At 37.8% G+C, this 17,731-nt stretch overlaps 1 protein-coding gene across 1 annotated transcript in view; it reads left to right on the top strand.

Moving 5' to 3' along the window:
• Positions 1 to 17,731, top strand: part of LOC134750765 (uncharacterized) — a 30,356-nt gene that overhangs the window by 4,722 nt on the left and 7,903 nt on the right. Inside the window, exons 3-12 of the mRNA XM_063686007.1 lie at positions 624 to 752; positions 2,075 to 2,183; positions 3,265 to 3,351; positions 3,891 to 3,996; positions 4,800 to 5,038; positions 5,933 to 6,098; positions 6,815 to 7,059; positions 7,634 to 7,774; positions 9,390 to 12,126; positions 12,788 to 12,846. Of these exons, the coding sequence (XP_063542077.1) occupies positions 624 to 752; positions 2,075 to 2,183; positions 3,265 to 3,351; positions 3,891 to 3,996; positions 4,800 to 5,038; positions 5,933 to 6,098; positions 6,815 to 7,059; positions 7,634 to 7,774; positions 9,390 to 12,126; positions 12,788 to 12,846 (4,018 nt within the window). The remainder of the gene's footprint in view (positions 1 to 623; positions 753 to 2,074; positions 2,184 to 3,264; positions 3,352 to 3,890; positions 3,997 to 4,799; positions 5,039 to 5,932; positions 6,099 to 6,814; positions 7,060 to 7,633; positions 7,775 to 9,389; positions 12,127 to 12,787; positions 12,847 to 17,731) is intronic.

Here is a 17,731-nt window from a genome sequence, read left to right as displayed (position 1 = left end):
GCATGATAACCGATCACACTAGCGAAGGACTTACAAGGTACGTAGAAGCTATAGGAGGGAGAGGTTAGACCAACAGGCAACATATGTATGAGTTAGTCCTGGCGACCTTTACATATGAACACTTTCCTGAGGTCATGTCCATGTTATGGAGGAGAATGCTGCATGATAACCGGTCACACGAAGGACTATTAAGGTTAGTTGACTTAGAAATTGAGTGTTTAAACTACGACCCGTGGCCCAAATCCGTCGCGAACAGGAGCTCGAGAGCCTAATATTAACCTGTGCTTGTGTTTATCTAAGCTTGTAGCTTGTAATACAAGTCCCTTTTTAACAAAAGCTGTCAAAAAGTGAGTTCCGCTTGTATTACAAGTTACAAGCTTTTGATAAACAGAGCACTGATGTGGTGTAAGTGTAACCTTCAGTTTAGGAAGTTTGGAGATTCCTGATAGAAAATACTAACTTGCGAGCGTGGGTTACGTGGCCGAGGTGTGACGGCTTGAGTTGCAGATAAACGGTAAAGCACGGAAATTTTTGCAAGATGCGTCTCCTTTTTTCCTCCAAACCGTCACTTATTTACAGTCCTAAAAGTCATATGACTTGCTGACTGTTCTTTATCTTTGCAGTGCCTACTCCTGCTGAGCTACCTGGTGCGAAACGGCTCGGAGCGAGTGGTCACATCGGCTCGGGAACACATATACGATCTACGCTCACTAGAGAACTACACTTATGTGGACGACGTGGGCAAAGACCAGGTAAACTATACTCTGCTGTGCTACCTGATGCGAAACGGCTCGGAGCGAGTGGTCACATCGGCTCGGGAACACATATACGATCTACGCTCACTTGAGAACTACCCTTATGTGGACGACGTGGGCAAAGACCAGGTAAACTATACTCTGCTGAGCTACCTGATGCGAAACGGCTCGGAGCGAGTGGTCACATCGGCTCCGGAACACATATACGATCTACGCTCACTAGAGAACTACACTTATGTGGACGACGTGGGCAAAGACCAGGTAAACTATACTCTGCTGAGCTACCTGATGCGAAACGGCTCGGAGCGAGTGGTCACATCGGCTCGGGAATACATATACGATCTACGCTCATAGAGAACTACACTTATGTGGATAATGTGGGCAAAGGCCAGGTAAACTAGGTAAAGGATGCAACCAAGACTCTAAAGATTGAGGGTTCTCTCATTGCTCGGTCTCTATAATTTTGAATATGGAGGTTTTCATTCGTCGAGATCTTTTTTGTTCCCGATTTTTGGAAGACTATTGGGCAATTTTGAGTGATTTTCTTTGCATTTGAATATAATGTTATGTTTGGTAGTTCACAGTTGGTTCCATCCACTGTTGTCAGGTCAGGATCAGATGGGATCCTGGAAAAAAATTTGAGAACTTTTGAACTATTATATACAGAACTATAGTAACTTCGGTTACCGCGATAGTTACTCATGAAATAAAACTATGAAAACGGAGTATATCCCGTATATTGAATTTATAATACGCTGGTGGCCTAGCGGTAAGAGCGTGCGACTTTCAATCCGGAGGTCGCGGGTTCAAACCCCGGCTCATACCAATGAGTTTTTCGGAACTTATTTACCAGTCGCTTTTCGGTGAAGGAAAACATCGTGAGGAAACCGGATTAATCCCAACAAGGCCTAGTTTCCCCTCTGGTTTGGAAGGTCAGATGGCAGTCGCTTTCGTAAAAACTAGTGCCTACGCCAATTCTCGGGATTAGTTGTCAAGCGCTATCTCCTATGAGCCGTGGCAAAAAGCCGGGGTAACGCGAGGAAGATGATATTGCATTTATAATACATCCCGACGTTTCTACGCTGTAAAGGGTTCGAAACGTCGGGATGTATTATAAATTCAATATACGCGATATAATCCGTTTTCATAGTTTTATTTCAGAACTATAGTGACTTTTATCTTGTAGTAAATCGTTTATTTTCTCTCGGAAAGCGATATTTGTGAGTATTTGAAGTGGAACTCCTGAAGACTAAAACGACGGCATATTATTATTTTGTGAGATCAGTTTTTTTGTTAAGTTATTTTTATAATATTTGCAGGGTATCAATGTCCGCCACAAGGTGCGTGAGTTGATCGACTTTATCCAAGATGATGACAAACTGAGAGAGGAGAGAAAAAAGGCTAAGAAGAATAAGGACAAATATATCGGTGAGTGTATACTTAGTGAAGTAGTAGGACTAAAATGTGACGTTTTCAACCAAAAGGTACCACATTGTCGCTTTTCGATAAGGTTGATTTCGAATTGAAGCTATATGGAAATAGCGCCTTATTGACAACCGACAATAAGTACCCTTTAGGTTGAAAATGGCACATTCAGGGCAATGGTATATTCAGGCCTCTTTATGGAACGTAGAGTAATGAAAATAAGCCACAGGCATCGTCAAATCAAATGCGTATAAGATTAAATTTGAGATGATTGGTGGTTAGCTAGGAGGATATAACCAAACGGAGCCGCCACGTCTGTAATTTGCTGTACAAAAAAGTCTGTCAATTTTTGCGGTGGAGGGGAACGTCAAATGTATACGTAACGTCAAAATAGCCATGTCAGGCGGTCTAGCATAAGTTGCGTTCTCGCGCGCGACTTCAAGTATGGACTCGCGCGCGAGAACGCAACTTATGCTAGACCGCCAGATAAACGTCAAACCCCATACATTGTGTATGACCATTGGCTGACTATTTTCGACAGAGGGGAATGCCTGTTAATTGCTACTCCGTTTGGTTATATCCTCCTAGTTAGTTAGAGATGGGCCCAATATTCGGTAATTTTTCGGTCTTCGGCATATTATGAATAATTTTAGAATTTGCATGCTGTCTTGAGATAGCGGATCAAGGTTCAATTATTAACCTAATTTTAAGACGTGCAACTAACCCTTTTTTTGCAAATAAAGATGAATCTGAATCGGCATATTTTTCAATAGACATATTGACCGGGATATAGACCGTGATTACCTTTTGTATTATTTATGAGCTCCCGATATTTCGACGCAGTTACATGCATCATGTCCAGTCACCCGTGAACATGATGCATGTAACTGCGTCGAAATATCGGGAGCTCATAAATAATGCAAAAGGTAATCACGGTATATATCCCGGTCAATATAAGTCTAGTGAAACTAACCGTGAATCATTCAAAACTCTAATATTTTTCAATGTTCGTATTCGGCCGAATAGTTCGGTTCGAAGCTCTATACTATCTGTTCTCTTTGGTACAACATAGTGTTGTTTTCAGGCATGTCGTCGGAGGCGGGCGCGCGCGGGGGTGGCGGGGGGGGCGGGGCGGGCGGCTGGGGCGAGTACAGCGACCGCGGCAACTGGGGTACGTTTCCAAAACTAGGGAATGCAAACCGGTTTTTAATTGTATGGAAAAACCGCTTAATAACCGGTTATTAACCGACATTTCATACAAATAAAAACCGGTTTGCATTCCCTATCCAAAACCATGTAATGTTATGTAAATTGTAAATACCATTTAAGTTTTTTTTTGTGATAAATAAATAAAAAAAAAAATAACCCACAAGCTATAGCGGTTGCTACAATTGCAAGTGCTTATGCAGTTAAATAAATAAATAGTGTCTTAGTGGACCCTTCCCATTAAAAATCGGGTTAAAGATATATTTAGTTGTCTCAAAAGAAATATTAAATTTCACGTATTGAGATAGGTAGGAAAGATCATCGTGTTCATGAGTATGAGCAAAGATAATTGAAGAGGTAAAGTCTAAGTAGTCTTGGTAGCTCAGATGAGCACTGTACTAGTGATTCAGTGGTCGTGAGTTCAAGTCCCACCCAAGACTGAATTTCTCCACCTTTAATTTATTTCTAAGCTTAATGATAATTTGTTTCTTTTACATTTAATAGACGAGCCAAAAGAAAGAAACGACGAAGAAGATTACGATCGAGCAGATGATTCCGATGGTGACTATAGTCACGGGTCTAGCCATGCTAGCGCCAGGAAACCTAACAAGTAAGTATTATTTTTAGGGTTCCGTACCCAAAGGGTAAAAACGGGACCCTATTACTAAGACTCCACTGTTCGTCTGTCTGTCACCAGGCTATCTCATTAACCGTCATAGCTAGACAGCTAAATTTTCACAGATGATTTTTTGTTGCCGCTATAACAACAAATACTAAAAAGTACGTAACCCTCGATGGGCGAGTACGACTCGCACTTGTCCGGTTTTTTTTTCTATTAAGCGACAGTGTCCATAATTCATATTAAATGGGAGGTTTTGGGATTATACTGAGCAACTTTTACTATGGCACCGATCACGACATCGCGAAAAAAAACTACCCTGCCATAGAAAATGGACCAGCCAAAATGTATGAAACAGCAAAATTTTTTTGCAATTTCGGGATTGGTCCCATAGTAAAAGTTGCTCAGTATAATCCCAAAACCTCCCTGGCAACAGGAATGCACTTATTTTTTGGCGACCCTGTATAACATATGTGTCGTTTTCAAGCAAAATGCGCCACATTGTCGCTTGCCATAAGGACGCTCCGACAGGTTTTTCGTATAAAGATAGAAGCAAATTTCGTCCTTATGGTAAGCAACAAAGTGGTACCTTTTGCTTGAAAACATCACATAATATGTATATAATATGACTTAAACCTTAACGGCCTCAATTTGACTTGCGACCTCTACATTCTACATATACCCAACTCCCGTTAGAGTGTGCGAGATAGATTACCCGTCCATCTCTAATTAATACTGTTAGAAAAAGACGGATATCGCGTAATAGGTAATTTAGAAACGTTTTACATTTCCAGAGAAAACGTATATCGAGACGACGGCGCCGGCAGTCCTCCGCCTCGCTCACTCAGCTCACGCTCGGGCGAGCGCGAGCGAGACCGCGACACCGAGGGCTACGTCAGCGCGGCCGGGCTTCCTTCCCCGACGGGACTCGGCTCTTCAACCGGACTCGGCTCTTCGGGCAACACGCTGAATATCAGTTTAAAGAGCCCGGCCAAGACTAAGAGCAGTACGCCTAGCAAAAAGATTGATTTAGGTAAAATATTTGTCATCTCTCCTATACGGAAAGTTCCCCTTTCATAGCCAAGCCGTAGTCGTTTCAAGCTTTTATGAGCCATGTTGCTTGAATTAAATGAATACAATACAATACAATAGGTATCGGCTATCGAGCCGGGTGGGAAGTTGCATTGCATCACTAGTTATACGGTCTATTTGTCGCCATAATCCAATCAATCAATTTGTGCAATAATGTTCTATTATTTAATATTTTATTATGTAAAGGTTAATTTAAAAACATTGTTTATTCATAATAATTCATAATTTATTTATTGCATCTATGGTTTACATTTGGTGGTACATACATAGTAGGTTTCACATGAACCCCGGTAGGGCTAGGGAATGCAAACCGGTTTTTAATTGTATAAAAAAACCGTTATTAACCGAATTTTCATACAAATAAAAACCGGTTTGCATTCCCTAGGTAGGGCACAGCAATAGTCTTAAATCTGTATGCTAGGTGTTAGTGTTAGTATGAATGTAATCATAGAGTTACTTATACTAGAGCGGTACTGTCATAGTAAATTTTGTAACCCCAGTAAATTCACTGCCATCTGTCGACACACTTTAAAACTAAAAATGAAGATTTATAAAAATACGATAGAATGTATTTAAATATAGATAAATGATTATTTTTTTTGCATTAATTATTTTTATGATTTTGACCCATGTTCTTTCACTGATATGCGTTAAAATTGTTAAATAACAAACGAAACCGTCAACGCCATCTATACGACTGTAGGCCAAAACTAGTAGCGCCCTCTGAACGAGAATCAAATTTTCTTAATTTTCGAGGCACGTTTTTTCCTTAGACTGTGTCCATCTATTACGGAGTTATATCTATCTTTGATGTAATGATTGTATAAATGATCAGGCGCTGCCGCGAGCTACGGCAAGTCCGCGCCCGCTCCCGCGCCCGCGCCCGCGCCCGCTCCCGCTCCCGCCCACAACCAGTCGCAGGAGCTGTTGGACGACTTGTTCAAGACTTGTCCCGTACCGCTCGCCCCGGGTGGACTTATTGAAGACGACTTCGACCCCAGGTAACACAAGTTTTAAATCTCAAACTTTCATGGTAACATTATAATTAAGTACTATTAAAAACGTGGTAATCTCGTTTTTTATAGTAGTACTTATAACATAAGTTTCAAGCCCGCCGACTCCAGTGGTCTCTCTCTACCGACCGATCACAGAAACTCTTAGACGATTTGTTCAAGACTTGTCCCGTACCGGTCGCACCACAGGGTGGACTTATTGAAGACGACTTTGATCTTTATCTTTTGATCTTAGGCGCGATCACACTTAAGTCGTTGCGTAGAAGAAAGCGCCGGTGGCCTAGCGGTAAGAGCGTCCGACTTTCAATCGGGAGGTCGCGGGTTCGAACCCGGCTCTTACCGATGAGTTTTTCGGAACTTATGTACTAAATATCGTTTGATATTTACTAGCCGCTTTTCGGTGAAGGAAAACATCGTGAGGAAACCGGACTAATCCCAATAAGGCCTAGTTTACCCTCTGGGTTGGAAGGTCAGATGAGAGTCGCTTCTGTAAAAACAAGTGCCCACGCCAATTCGCGGGATTAGTTGTCCGCGAGGAAGATGATGACACTAAGTCGTTGCCTAGCAACAGTGGCAACCTCATACTTTGCATTAGACAGTTGACCGAGTATGATTGCGCCATTAAATGCCATTATTTTGCACCGAAGAAGCTGTGAAAATTATTCCTTTTATAGTAATCTTATTCTGCGACCTACCTATTCCAGGGCCGAAGATCCCAAACCGGTACCAACCAACTCCAGCGAGTTCGGAGACTTCACCAACGCCTTCGGAGTCCCCGAGCCTGCCACCAACGATGGCTTCGCTGACTTCAGCAGCGCCTTCACCGGAGCCCCGGGCAGCTTTGGGGCACCCGCTGCCTTTGGGGCTCCGGCTAGTAACAGTTTTGGAGCGCCAGCAATGAGCAACAGTTTTGTGGCAAATGTTACTACACCGGTTAATAATAATGCTGGTGAGTTACAAAGATACATTGTATTTCTATAATGATTTCATGGAGTCTTAGAAAAAACCGGACAAATGCGAGTCGGACTCGCCCACGGAGGTTTCCGTATTTTGTAGTATTTGTTGTTATAGCAGCGACAGAAATACATCATCTGTAGAAAATTTTATGTAGATTACTTATGTAATAGAACATTTTTTGCTATAAGGCCACCGTTTAAGAATTGTTTACGAAAAACTATAAAAAGGGACCTCTAATTAAACTGCTGCTCGCTAAGTCGCTCATTATAATCCCAAAACCTCCCTGTATATCAAACCCACCCAGCCACCCTGTATATCAAACATTAGGCCTGCAAGGTTTCCTCAGCTTGTCTGTCCACCTCACCAGACAGCAGCGTTTCGTGGCAGCTTTAGATATGCTGCCACGAAGTGCTGGATCTTAATTCCGCCGCCGATTCGTGCACTGAAATAGCTTAAAGTCCAAGTTCTTTCTTTCTTCTTTTCAAAAATTCTCAAGTCAAAAAGATTTAAAGTACATTAATGTTACGTCCGATTAGCTCGTGTTAAAGTCTATTTCCTCTTTCCAGCACCTCCGGCCCCACCTGCGGCATCGAACCTGGACCTGCTGAGCTCGCTGGCCCCCCACCCCGTCCCCCCGCCGGGCTTCACCGCCCTGCACGACCTGTCGTCACAGCTGGCTGAGGTCACGCTCCAACCCACACTGACTGGTGAGTGACGCTATGGAGGTTCACTTTAAACTTGCGCGTTTTGTACACATAATTCATGTCATTAACTTGTCTAACGCGATTAAATTTCATTATTTTACCTTTTTTTCGACGTTTCAGCTAGGTTGCACTGGCTGTGGTCACGGAAGACTGACGTCTCAGCAAAACGTTTCGTGACCACAGCTAGTGCAACCTGGCTGAAACGTCGGAAAAAAGGTAAAATAATGAAATTTAATCGCGTTAGACTCCTTAATGACATTAATTATATACATATAGAGCTTCATTACTTCAAATCATTGTATTTCATCATAAGGAAATGGTCTAATTAGCGGCGACAAGCGAATAACGATTACCGAGTACTTTTGAGAAATTTTAACGAAAGTGTGTATTGTAAATCGTACTAATTAATCAAAACTATTACGTTAACCCTTCAATTAAAAATTAAAAAAACCCCCTACGCATTATGCCAGAAATGCTTTACATCATTTTGGATAAGATCTGATACTCTTCAAACTGCTGGATCGATTTTTATCAAACATAGCTAAGACCTATCGCAAGAAAACTCGCTTTCACATAAAAAAAACCGCATCGAAATTGGTCCATCCGCTTGAAAGCTACGATGTCGCAGAAAAACATTGACATCGAACTTATAAACCCCTCTTTTTTGCGTCTTAGGTTAAAAAAATATAATCTGGCACAGTTAATGATAAGACTGCGCAAACGAACTATAATTACAGTTATTACAAATCATAGAGTAACTTATACTAGAGCGGTACTGTCATAGTAAATTTTGTAACCCCAGTAAATTCACTGCCATCTGTCGACACACTTTAAAACTAAAAATAAATATTTATAAAAATACGATAAAATGTATTTACATATGGATAAATGATTTTTTTATTTGCATTAATTATTTTTATATGATTTTGACCCATGTTCTTTCACTGGTATGCGTTAAAATTATAAATAACAAACGAAACAGTCAACGCCCTCTATACGAGTGTAGGCCAAAACTAGTGGCGCCATCTGATCGAGAATCAAATTTTCGTGATTTTCGAGGCACGTTTTTTCCTTAGACTGTATCCATCTATTACGGAGTTATATCTATCTTTGTTACAAATAATTGATCGCTATTCGCTTTACCGCTGCTGGAGAGAATATACCTTTTAAACTTTTTTAAATAGAACTTCTTTTGTTTCATTTTATAATAAAAGAAATTCGCCGCTATTTTTCAAAATTTTATTTTAAACTTCACTATCAAAATTTCACGAATTTTATAAAATAAAAGATTGATTTTTAGATAACATTGTAACACTCCCATTTTAATTTCGTTGATTTTCTGGCGCTCAAAGGTACAATGAAAAACAAAAATATTTCTTTACTGTATTTGAGAGAATTGGTGTTATAGAAGTTTTGTTTGATTTCTATAAACAAACCTTCACTATAAGTTTAATACGTAACAAAAATGTGAAAACTTGCTTGCTGCTTGCGACTTCTCTATTATTTTACTTATTTTACATGTTCAAAACACACTTGACTCCTGTCTGCATGATACGTCACATAAATGTAACTAGTGTAAATACAGTTTTGGGCACATTCAGGTGTTTTCCATTTCCAGAGAATGAAAAAACGAAAAGCGACCTCCGCAGAGAGTTGAGGACACTTGTAGACGCTTTACATGGAGTTGAACGAGTGAGCTCCGCCAGCCAAGCGAAAAAACTGGCTTCGTACCTCGAAGAAGTTCTCAAGTTCCTCCCCGGACCCATCACAGTACAAAAGCTAAGCCGGATCGATGAAAAATCCTTCGACTGTGAAATTTTAGAAGTGTTTGTACAGTGTTTAAGCAGTGTAGTGCGTGTTTTGATATCATCCTGGCCGCTTCTCAAGAATGAAATCACGAGCTTGTTCACCGTTGAAGAAAACTTTGAGGTTAGTCAAGAAACCCTATCCGTTATGTGCGGATTTTTGAAAAATGAAAGTAACGAAGTTACTCTAAACGCTTTGGCGTCAATTTTGACAGATTATGTTAAAAGTGATGCAGTTTTGACTGCTATTATTGACTGTAGTAGTGTCAAATTTGATGACGTAAGTGAGCAGTATAAACAGCAAAATGAATGGGAGAGTTATGTTCAACTCCTGGTGACATTACCAGAAAGAATTGCTAATAAATTAGAGAAAAACACACCCAAGAATTTCTCGCATGAGAACTATTCTTACAATTTGATCTTTCACATAATAAGAAGCATGGATTATATGACTGAGTCTAGTTACGCACAGAATATACAGTATGACGTTTCGTACTTGTCGTTTTTGGTGTCGAAAGTGATAATTAATTACAATATGAGCGGTAATTCGGACGCCATTTTCAAATTCATAGACACGCTTATCGCTTGGGTGACCAATGAAACTGATACTATGTTTATTAGGCGGAAACTCATACAAAAAATGTTCTTCCACTTAAACAGACAAGCCATAGATTTCATCTCACTGACATTGCTATACCGATCAACTATAGACTATACAAAAACTGAACAAGCAATTTTACATGTGCTTGGAGACAATTTCGATCAGAATAAAGACTGGAAGGAAATTCTAACTTATAGAATACCTTTATACATTCATCCGAAAGACTACAAAGATACCACTATTCCAGAAAACTTGATATACTATCTATCTACTACAAAAGATAGCAAAGTTTTGACTGAATTAGTTTTGAAAGTAAGTAGCGTCTGGTCAGATGTGAAACACTCAAATGTAACTAACATAACACATCATATGTATACTTCACAATTACTGATTCTTGCCATCAAATATTCTGTTATTATTCATATCGAGAACAAAGAAAACTGGTCGTTAAATGAATTAAAAACAGTCCTTTATAAAGGCATGTCAAAACATCTTGATGTAATGTCACAAGAATTCAGGTGTATTGGAATGGCCACTATTGAGATTATATTGAAATTATTGGCAGAATTAGATGATACTGACAAAGCTGCAGAGAAACTAAGCTTTGATTATAAAGAAATGGGACAAAGTTGTGTCGAAATACACAATCAGCTCAAAGAATTAACGCATAAATGCATAATAGACGCAAAGCGAAAAATACCAAAGGATTTCAAGCCGAAATCCATAGATTTGAGAGGAATTCTCGATCTAATCGCTATGAAAGTGATAGATGAAACCCATAGACCCGTCCATAATAATACTATAATAACCTGTGCTGTTAAAAGCCCGGAGCAAACTAAAGAAATCGTCAAAACGATCATTTCTGTCAAACTTGACGCTCTAGATAAAAGCAAGACTTTGTCAGAGGATTTAGACTCAGATGATGATCTGCAACCTTACGATATGTCAAACGACATAGCGATCGCTGATAAAAATAGACCAGCATATGTCAGAGATTTAATAGAGCCCATAACTGAGGCTAAAGATGCAGAAATATTCGAAACAGCAGTGGAATCAGCTGAAGAAATAATCACTAAACAGCTTAAAAACGAAGATCATAAATTGGCCACAGAATTACTAGATCTCTTCATACATTTGGATGCTAAATTCCATGTAGACGATTTTGATAACATCAAATTTAATACAGCTGTCGCTATACTATGCAGTCAGCCTAAAGTTTGCGCTGAGCATATTTGTAAAGAGATTCATACAGACGTCGGAAGATACTCTATTGCGACAAAAATCTTCATGCTAGACGTATTTTCTGAAGCAGCCAATAGAATTGCCGATATCAGACTTCAAAATGAACCAAAATTAGTCAAACCTGATGTTGTAAATCAAGAAGAAGAAAGCGTTTCAGCAGAGGAAATCATACGACGCAGACTTATACAGAAAACTAAATATTATCACTCAAAACGACCACATCCTTTCGCTAAAGCAAAAAAGAATCAATTTGCTGCAGTTGCTGATAGTTTCTTTTATCCTTTAGTTGGTGGATTTGGAATAAGACAGCTATCTCTAAGCCATCAGAACCAAAAGCAAGATATTGATAACATTTTGCTGTTCAAATACTTGTCAGTGATCGGGAACATAATTCTAGCATCGAAAAATTGTCCTAAATGCCCGAGCTACTGCTGGGATGTCGTCCAAATGATTCTATATCTCCGATACACACCGGACCCAAAGATACAGTCGTGCGTTATAGCTATGTTAGCCAGTGTGATTATAGCTTTACCGCAATCTATACTGCGGAGCGAATTCGTACAACCCATGTCTGAGCTTCGCGCTTGGTTGGAAGATATGATACGGGTGGATATAACTTCACGGTTAAACAGTCCTGCATCGGAAACAGCCATATTCGCGGCTCAAGTAATTTCTTTACTAGAGAATAACTTAGGTGATGTAGGACTGTTTGAGGACTAGAATTTGTGTACGGCTTGGCCAGAGACGATAGAGGATAAATGCAAGCACTGTTCCAAGTTGCTGTGCAATCACGAGGTGTTTTGGACGAATGATATGACGATATCGTCATATTCGCGCAATGTGCGTAAGTAAATTCGTTCGTTAGGGTTGGTTTTTGAGACAAAACAAAGGTATCTTATTTAACGTTTGGACTTAATTGTGTTTAAGTCACGTTTAACTGTCACTTGCCTGACAAAATGTATGGAGTTTGACATTGACCGTCAGTTTTGTGACGATGGCTAACCTGCCGGGACACAGTTAAGTGAACACGCCCTTAAATTTACTAAAATCTCTAAAGTATACTAAAATGTATTCAAAAAATTATGGGTGCTACAAGTTGATGGCGACATTGGTTATTTAAATAATTCTGTTACCAATAAGGCGGCCAAATTATGAAGCCATTAAACTTTATAATTGAGTGAATGAGGCCAATTTTTACTTTTTTATAAATATATAAAGCTAGAGCCGCTAGAGATAATAAATATTACTAATAATATATTAGTTTTGAACTTCTTATCCCATGTTTTGTCTCGATATAACCACCACTCCGCTACCGTCGACCAAGCTGTACCATAATAGTAGGTATTATATAATGCTATGCTATAATAGCAATCAGGCTCAGTCCAAACGTCTGATGTTTAAAGACTATGAATTTATATCGCCTAACTGTAAGAAAAACGTATTTTGTGTGATTATACAATTATGTAAGATATTGTCCGTAAACATTTGTAAATTAGTTTCAATACTCTTAAGGTATGTAGTAGAAATACTGCGCTATAATTTGTAGCCGTAAGTTAATCCTTTCACCGCAAAAGACGTTAACTGACGCTCGCAGCCTCCAGCCCTATGAGGGCTACCGTTTTTGTGCTCACCAGTTGGCGCCACTGTGTAGATGTAGGTTCAGAAAAACAGATCTCAAAATTCTTCTATGCTTATTTTTATAAAATCAATACGTTCTAATATACACAAAGGTATTTTAACGTCCAAATGTGTAATTTTTTCAACCTGTTTAATTTTGCTTTTTTTTCGTCACTTTTTTTAACCCACTAACATTTATTGAGCTATGTCTATTGTTTATCATGATTATTCAAAGATGGACAAAGATTTACCACAATTAAGAATAAGGGGTGAAAATTCCTGATAAAAAAGCTTGAAACCCCCCAAACTTCTATGCATTCTACATTTTGAAAGACCTCCATCTACACTAGCGCCCCTAGCGGCGAAATTAGACGCGTTAGCCCTCATTGGTCTGGACTCTGGACGCTGATATTTCAACCAAGGGTTAAATGCAATAGTGTACAATAGTGTAAAATAAAATGTTTAAGATAATGACTGAAATTAATGTGATGGTTGTCATGTCAAAATTTTCTTGCTTACGTAATATTTGTAAACCAGTGCAGTGCAGTGCAATCAATTTTAAACTTAAGTGCAATACGACAAATATTTCGAAATATGGCAGTTTGAAATAATTCACTCAATTTGATAGTCAAATAATCTCAAATTTGGAAAAGATGGAATCTGACCACGCTAAATTTACCAAAACACTGATTTAAACTTTCACCATTTTTACTCATTATTATTCACAACGACGGGACTTAATCGCGTAAAATAAGTTTTAAATTTACCTCCGACGTTTCGAGGTTGGTCTCGGAGAAGACTGAAAATGAGAAGTCTTCTCCGAGACCACGGCGACAACGCCGTCCTCGAAACGTCGGAGGTAAATTTAAAACTTATATTACGCGATTAAGTCCCGTCGTTGTGAATAATAACGCTAAGTTTACGTCTAGTATGGAGCTTATAGGGATATGTATGCGTTCTTACTGCCAAGTTTTTGCAGTTAGCGTGGTCAGATTAATGATATTCAGTTGAAAATGTAATCATCATAACCTTTGAATTACACGTTCTCTCGTTGCGTTTTATTATAATGTAAACATAAGAAATTAAATTTTAGGTCAGCTGTAGTTAATATTGAAAAAAACAGATCTTTGTTGTGATTTTAGAAGATAAGGTAAGTTAGTTGGCATGAGTATAACTAAGATATTGTAACTATGTGTTAAATTCAGGGACCGGCCCGCTATCCCTTATCGGGGTTTTATAAGGGTATTGCATAAGGCTTAACTCACCATACCCTTTGCCAGACGAAACCCTTTGTTTTGGTTTTAAAAACCCTTATATAAAGCTACCACATTTGAGTAATCGGTAGCCCAAATACCCTTACAAAACCCTTATCATCCGCTCACCAACACCTTGCATATTGCTTATAAGGGTTAGCCTTATAAAGGGCTTCCCTTTTAGCATATAAGCGTGCTAATTTAAGTCGTCTACCTTGTTCATAAAGCACACATTACTTCGAATCCGAGCGATCGTCGGCCGCGATGGCGGCGTTCTTTGACTAGGCACGTATTTTCTTTCCTTTTCATACACTACCGTAGATATATACTAATCCTGTCTCTTTCTCGCAAAGGGAAACCTTTATAAAAAGCGCTTAAAGATAAGGGTAACCCTTATTAAGAGCTAGCCTTATTTTTGGTTAGCTTTTCGGTAAGGGTTAGTCAAAGGTAAGGGTATGAATGGGCTTGCAGTTCAAAAGGGAAAGTCTTTCAATGTGTTAGCCGTGTTTAAGTGTCGCCCATTGAAAGGGTTTTATCGCGGAAAGGGTTGTCCGGTCCCTGGTTAAATTATCTAAATATCTGAAAACCTTGACTAAATTAAACTTGTAGCAAATTTAATCAGATTTCGTTTTCTGTAAGTAGTCGTGTCGCTAAGACGCAAAGTTTCCAAGATGTAAGTGAAAAACAGAAAAATGGGACATTCAATCCCTCTACCCCCGGCTCAAGGGCTACGGCCGGGGACTTTTGATATGTTCACCTCCTAACTAGTCCAAACAAAGTTACAGAGTCGAAAGTTGTGTTTCAAGCATTTGCCTCTATACCTTCTTGTTGCTTAGCCTATAGGTATTTTATGTCACTACTGATTTTAATCATATAAAATATGCGTCATTGTTTTAGGCTATTTTTTTTTCTTGTTCTGAATTGAATTTATATACTTTCTAATAGATAGAGTAAGACCAAGATAACTGCAGTGATTTTTATAGCACAGACGTGCATGTGTTATTTAAACGTCATAATTTCATAGAAGTTTGTTGTTTAAAATAACACTGCACATTTGTGCTATAAAAATAGCTGCAGAGTTATCTTGGTCTGACTCAACAAACTTCCTATTGTAAAGTTGTGACCTTATTCTATATTAAATTGTCTAAAGTTACAAATTGATGTTTTTTGTGTTACACGTGTTAAGAGGCCGGTGTCGATTTTAGTCGCAAAAATGTAAAATTGACAGATTTAGTCGGTGAAATTGTACACCTTTTGTTACCTAATTGAAATAACAAGTACTGGTTTCTATTAGCACGTCTTCTTATCTTACCTTTTATCAGATCAATTTTTTGAAAACATACTCACTAAATTAGTAATGTTGGCTTTTCTGATGGACGTTTAGGTAAACGCGTGTAAAGCACTGATTTTGTCGCTCTTATTTGTAAATTTCATAAAGTTTGGACTGCTAAACATGGTAATTTTGTATTACACATATCCTGTACTTGACGTTTATCAGACTACATTTTTATTATTATGACTTTGAAGTAGTGTAAATGAAAGTTAGACGAAATCAATTTTCTCCAGAAATTACTTCAAAACAAGTGACAATTTCTCTGAAAATCGACTTAATTTCAACATAATTTTGATACTTAAACAATCTACAACATTTGCTGAAACTATTCTTATACATCAATTTGTATAATTTACCACCATCAATTTTTGATGAATTTTTAAAAACTACCCCTTCTTTTCATATATTACCGGTGACGCACGCTCGCGACCTCATTATTAAGAAGCAAGATGAGAAGACGTGCTAATAGAAGCCAATACTTGTTATTTAGATATTACGTAACAAAACGTGTATAATTTCAACGACTAAATCTATCAATTTTAAATTTTTGCTCCAAAATCGACTACGGCCCCTTAATGTTGTAGAATTGTTTTTCAAATGTTCCACGGTGTGTTTATTTTATATTGGTTTTAGGAAGAAAAAAAAACTTCGATTTTATATAGATTTAACAGCCTGTTTTCAAACATTGAATTACCGGATGTATATCCTATATAATAATAGTGAGTAAAAACCGTACTGATAAATATTTTGAAATATGTCTCACGATAGTTTAAGTGCGATTATCCTATATAATTAATAAATTAGGTATGTCGAACTTTTTTGTCAATTGATTGTAAAATATGTTGGATTCCTTTTGCAATACCTATCGATTTTTAATTTTGGCTGTTATTAATTTTTAGGAAATTTAATATTAGTAAGCATTTTTTTTTAATGCTTACTACAGAAACTTATTATTAGTATGGTATCCTCTAAGAACAAATTAAATTATTTTCTATGATTTTTATTTTATTTCAGTTTTATAGTATGGTATCATTATTTAGTAATGATACCATACTAATAATTTTAACCAGTGAATCCAGCAAAAACTTGGTGAATATTGACTTTGGCGATGTGATTGTCTTTAAGATAAAGGTAATTTAATTATGAATTATGTAGTTTTAAATGCATGTCAGGATTGGTGTCTATACAATTAAATGTTAGGTGCTTAAAGCGATCTTTCTAAATGTGATGATTACTAAAAACAAAAATGTTATACTGTTCGATTTTGTTATGAACTATTTTCTAATTGGTTATGAATATTTTAATTAAGAATTATAATAGGGAATATTACGCAAAACTCTGCGTAGGGGGCGCCACTACCACAATCCATCACAATCAGGGTCTACCGCGAAACAAGAAAATCGAAATTTCGTTATCTTACCTCTCTATCACTTGCATATTAGAGCGATAAAGAGGCGTAAAACAAAATTTCGTTTTTGCGTTTCTCGGTAGGCCCTTTGTATATAAACCGCGTTTATGCATAAATGTCATATTTTATTATCTGTGAAAACTTGACAAAAAACAGTTTAAGGCACAGTATGTATAAGTTACTCTATGGTTTACAATAGGTGCTAGTGCTGGACTCTGGCGGCAGAGCATTGTAATAATACTCCCTATTGGTAGTCCTAAAAATGTACCCACCGTGAAGTTTTATTAAATAAAGATTTTTTAATTAATCGTGTACGTTATTTAAAAACATGCTTGTTTTTTTTTTTTTTTTTGAGTCTTGTGTGTTTTGATTTTTTCTATTGTACTTTTGAGCGTTCTTAACTTAGTGATAATTATAAAGTTTATTTAGTTTTTATTCGATTTCAATTATTCTTGGTAACTGAATGAACGGGTATGCTTGACAACCTTTAAAATAATATACAGATATTAAACAATTGCATTGAAAATTGTATCCATTCGACCCGACCATTCAAAATTTCCAAGACCATTAATACCTATATCATTTAGTACATAACTTTATAATTATAAATTATTTACTTTTTTAAAGTATAATTTGACTTATTATTGTGTATTGTAAATATGCTGTTGAAATGCAAAAGCAAACTAAAAAACATAAGAGGA

This window comes from Cydia strobilella, chromosome 20, assembly GCF_947568885.1.
Source record: "Cydia strobilella chromosome 20, ilCydStro3.1, whole genome shotgun sequence".
In the NCBI taxonomy this organism is placed as follows: Eukaryota; Metazoa; Arthropoda; class Insecta; order Lepidoptera; family Tortricidae; genus Cydia; species Cydia strobilella.
The sequence above is the reverse complement of the archived record's forward strand: the minus strand, read 5'-3'. Positions and strand labels throughout refer to the sequence as shown.